We start from the raw sequence: 1517 nt of genomic DNA, 5'->3' as shown, positions 1-1517 counted from the left end.
TTATTTAAAAAAATCAAGGGATAACATATGTATTTAGACATTAGCAGCGTAAAATGTATGCTTCAACACACTTATTGGGAAAAAGTCTGAAAATATTACTACACTGAATTCAAGGGTATCCGCAGGAACCTGACATAGAAGTTCTCTAGAATAACATTTCAGGAAATTCAAAAAAAAAAAAAAAAGGAAAAGGGCCAAATAGGAAATAGCCTCAAGTTAATCAACAAAGTTCAGTGCTTGCTCCAACTTGATTTTTCTGTCTCTCCATTGAAAAAAGAGTTTCAGGATGGGTGAATTACTTTGATGAAAGTTCATCTACTGGAATAAAGGGAGAGGCTGCTTGGGCAGGTGACACAGGAGAGTCGGTGGTAGTGCTGACTTTCGCTGGTGAGTTACAAGAAGATCCGGCACTGCTGCTGTTTCCATCGAGGGTATCCGAAGACACACACACACCCGGATCTGACAGCTGTGCAACGTCGGAAGAAAGCATGTTGGTGATGCCCTGGAAAAATCTCTTTGGCTGATATTCAGTTTCCATTTCACATTTTCTTTTCAATGGTCCAAGAACACTTGGTCTAATGCAATTGATGGGGCTCTGGCTTCTCCGGGTAGTAAATCGGGTGGTTGGGCTGGGAATAGGGCTTGGAGGCAATCCATTGCTACTCACAAAACTTTGCAAGGATGGTGAAAAACACTGCTTCCCAATTCCCCGGGTGGGTGATGGTGCCGGCGACACCGGAATGAAATCGATGCGCTTTGGGGAGGCGGATTTCTCCACATCGTTGTCACTCAGGCTGAAACTTTCCTCCCAGGAGTGGCTTATCTGCATTGCGGTCTGCACCTCGCGCTCGTGGACCGTCTCTCGGTTGATCAAGTCCATGCCCTCCTCCTGTTTGATCTGGTGCAAGCGGCTGCTGTGCATGCGGACCGGGGAGGCCGGCAGCAGCAGGCCGTGGCGGCTCGGGAACGTCGTGCTGTTCCGCCTGGCGCTAGGCGCCTCGGCCTGGAACACCGGCGAAGTGTCACTGAGGCCGTGGATCAGGGGGGCGCTGTTAGACCTCCGGAGGCCCCCGCCGCCGCCACTGCCGCCGCCCTCGGCCGGGCTCCCGCCCGTGCCCGGAGGCAGTTCCAGGTCCAGCTCCATCTTCTCCTGAGCCATGTCCGGACAGGGAGGCGGGGGCGGTGCTCAGTCAGGGCCCTAGGACGCCCATTCCCCGCGGTCCAGGGCCGCCGCCGCCGCTGCTGCCTCGGAGAATCTGTCAGCGGGCTCGCCCCTCTACGCATGCGTGGCCCTGTGCGCAGGCGCCCTGAGTCGCCCGTCCCGAGGCGCCTGCTTAATGCGTCAGAGCGCCGCCGCCGGGGGGAGGGGCGAGCGCTGGTTGGGCCCAGTCTGTACCGTCCTTCCGCAAATAGATTAGGAGCGCCGAGCTATCGCGAACTTGGAGGCTAAGCCTGTCCTATTCAGGCAGATGGGAAGCAGATATGAACTCTGAAAAGTCAGAGGCCCCTGGCAACGT

General features: G+C 55.0%; 1 protein-coding gene across 1 annotated transcript; it reads right to left on the bottom strand.

Annotated features, from left to right (window-relative positions):
- Positions 1–295: 295 nt before the first annotated feature.
- On the bottom strand, positions 296–1284 carry PABIR1 (PP2A Aalpha (PPP2R1A) and B55A (PPP2R2A) interacting phosphatase regulator 1; the record flags this gene model as incomplete). Its single annotated transcript, XM_080709109.1, has 1 exon — positions 296–1284. Exon 1 carries the CDS (start codon positions 1157–1159, stop codon positions 296–298), a length of 864 nt encoding a protein of 287 aa, XP_080565235.1. The 5' UTR covers positions 1160–1284.
- Between the last annotated feature and the right edge of the window lie 233 nt (positions 1285–1517).

The sequence above is a fragment of the Muscardinus avellanarius genome (assembly GCF_963383645.1).
Source record: "Muscardinus avellanarius genome assembly, chromosome: 13".
NCBI classification, from domain to species: domain Eukaryota; kingdom Metazoa; phylum Chordata; class Mammalia; order Rodentia; family Gliridae; genus Muscardinus; species Muscardinus avellanarius.
Note: the sequence above shows the minus strand (reverse complement) of the source record. Positions and strands in the feature narration are given on the sequence as shown.